This window comes from Engraulis encrasicolus, chromosome 2, assembly GCF_034702125.1.
Source record: "Engraulis encrasicolus isolate BLACKSEA-1 chromosome 2, IST_EnEncr_1.0, whole genome shotgun sequence".
Lineage (NCBI taxonomy): Eukaryota > Metazoa > Chordata > Actinopteri > Clupeiformes > Engraulidae > Engraulis > Engraulis encrasicolus.
This window is the reverse complement of record NC_085858.1, coordinates 54,289,786-54,292,285: the sequence shown is the minus strand read 5'-3', so window position 1 is coordinate 54,292,285 and position 2,500 is coordinate 54,289,786. Positions and strand designations below refer to the sequence as shown.

Genomic DNA, 2,500 nt, shown 5'->3' with positions numbered 1-2,500 from the left:
TATGGAGCCCAATTCAGCTGACATTTATGTAATTTTGCAATGGTAAATTTCATTATTACTTATTCAGCGACCATTATGCAAAAATATTTGACCTCACAGTATTGGAGTGCCCTATTCAAAGTCAAAGGGACACATCCATTAGCATTCTAAAGAGCTGTATAATAAAATATTCTAATATCCATGTTAATATGGTGCTACTAATACAGCGCCACCCACCCAGATGTGTCAGTCTGAATTCCGTTGGATAGGATTTTAGGCAATATGTATTTTTCTGGCAATACTATATTTTCCGGAAATATGTACTGTACTTTCTTTCTGAACACAAGCTTGGCGCCTGCATTCTCCTATAGCCACCACCCCTTCTCCCCCTTCCACTCACCCCCCTATCTATCGTCCACCCCTAGTCTCCCCCACTCCCCTTCTAGAGTAGAGTAACTCTATTAATCCCCAGGGGGAAATTAAGGGATCTCCTCAACTAAATGCTGAATATCAACTAAATATACTGTTTATTGTTTGCAATAGCATAATGTATGTCCTCCCCCTCCCCACTATCCAGCACATCCTCCTCCTCCAGCTTTACCCCCCGGCACCCTCGCCACTGACTTGCTACCATGTTTCCTTGACTGCACCATACAAGGTCCTTGCAAGCCCTGGGCAATCTCCATTAATCACCCACATATGGGATGTCTGTCTCGTGGAAGATGCATGGCAAGTGCATGGCAGGGGAGAAGATGAGTGGCTTGGCTTCTACTGCAAGTGCCTGTTGGTGAGGTGCACAGCCGGATAGGTAGCCTACTGTACCCCAGCTTGGGAAATCCCATGCTGCTCTGCACAATCGTTCTGATCTGCAAGACAGCATGGATTCCATGCCTCAGCGAGGATCCCAGATTTCTGGATCAAATCAAAGGGTGGGGAAGAGTGGAAAGGCGATGACTTCAGTTTGTTTGAATGGGATCTAGCTGATATTGGCTATGTGGCTATTGGCTACGTACAAACGTATAAGCCACATGACACATTCATTACGCCCAATAAATGGCCATGGGCAATCATAAACCAGTCCTTTCCTGTGAGAAATTGCATAGGTAGCCTCCAGACTGTCTCACTTGTGAGATCGTCTGGTGTTAGCCAGGCAAACTGTACCCCCTTCCTACCTTTAAAACCACCCATCTACTCATCATCCATCCACCACCCATCCACCCCATTCTCTACCCCCAAAGTGTCCTCACTCCATAGCTCCCTGTTGAGGTGCCGAGGTGGGCAGCCGGGTGGGATGAGTCTTCACATACCCCACCACCACCACCAGGGCCGCTGACAGCTTAGGCTGGGCCCAGGACGAAAGCATCTCAAAGGGCCCCCCACCCAATGCATTCAATGTTAACAAGGACCCAATTGTTGGCCCCCATCTCCCTGGGCCCGGGACAGCTGACCCCTTTGCCCCCCCTTGTTGGCTTCCCTNACCACCACTGCTCCTTTCTCTTCCCACCTTCTAGCCCTAATCCACCATCCTTCCACCATGGCATGGCCAGGTTTGGAGGCCTAGAGTGACACTTAGATTCACATACTGTACACGTACTACATCCCCATCAGCCACTACTCCTTCATCTTTCCACCCTCCAAGCATCCAAGCCATGTCTCCAACCCCAGCATCCTCACCCATATACCTCACCGCAACATCCTTCCACTTCCTTCTTTCCTTTCTCCCTTCCACCAATAATCCACCTACCCATCACCATCCATCACCCATCCATCACATTGTCCACCTCCCAGCGTCCTACCCCGTAGCTCCCATTAGCGAGGTGCGTGGCCGAATCGGAGGCGTAAAGTGACACCTCTCTCCCCCAACCAGAACCCCTTCCATCTACCTCCACATCCTCCGTTCACCACCCATCCTCTCCATCTCGCCAAACCCACCGCGTCCTAATCCGTAGCTCCCATTAGCGAAGTGTGTGGCCGAATAGGAGGCGTAAAGTGACACCTCTCTCCCCAATTGGTACCCCTTCCCCTTCCCCCTCTCTCCACCAACCAGTACCCCTTTCTCCACATCATCCATTCACCACCCATTCATCCCATCTCTCCAACCCCCAGCGTCCTCACCCGTAGGTCCCCGTTGGCCAGGTGCGCGCCGGCCGGGTAGGAGGCGTAGATGGGCTCCTTGCGGTAGATCTTGATGATGCTGCGGTCCTGGATGTCGCGCACGTCCTCCAGCTCGTAGAAGACGTTGCGCGCCTCGTCCTTGATGAGGATGGCGGTGTTGGGCGACTTGAGCATGCCCGCCGTCAGCTTCTGGGGGAACATGTGCACGATGAGCGCGTGCAACGTCTCCATGCTGGTCAGCTCGTGCGTGATGTGCACCCGCCGCGTCTCATCGCCAAACTGCAGGAACAGCACTCCTGTGGAGGGAGGGGGAGGAGAGGAAAGAGAGATATTCAATTGTATTGCATTGATGTACAGATTCAAAGGAATGAAAAAGTGGTGATGTGCAACTGCCGCATCTCATCGC

At 51.7% G+C, this 2,500-nt stretch overlaps 1 protein-coding gene across 1 annotated transcript in view; it reads right to left on the bottom strand.

Annotated features, from left to right (window-relative positions):
• Positions 1–2,500, bottom strand: part of srcin1a (SRC kinase signaling inhibitor 1a) — a 165,305-nt gene that overhangs the window by 55,079 nt on the left and 107,726 nt on the right. Inside the window, exon 7 of the mRNA XM_063218661.1 lies at positions 2,095–2,390. Within this exon, the coding sequence (XP_063074731.1) occupies positions 2,095–2,390 (296 nt within the window). The remainder of the gene's footprint in view (positions 1–2,094; positions 2,391–2,500) is intronic.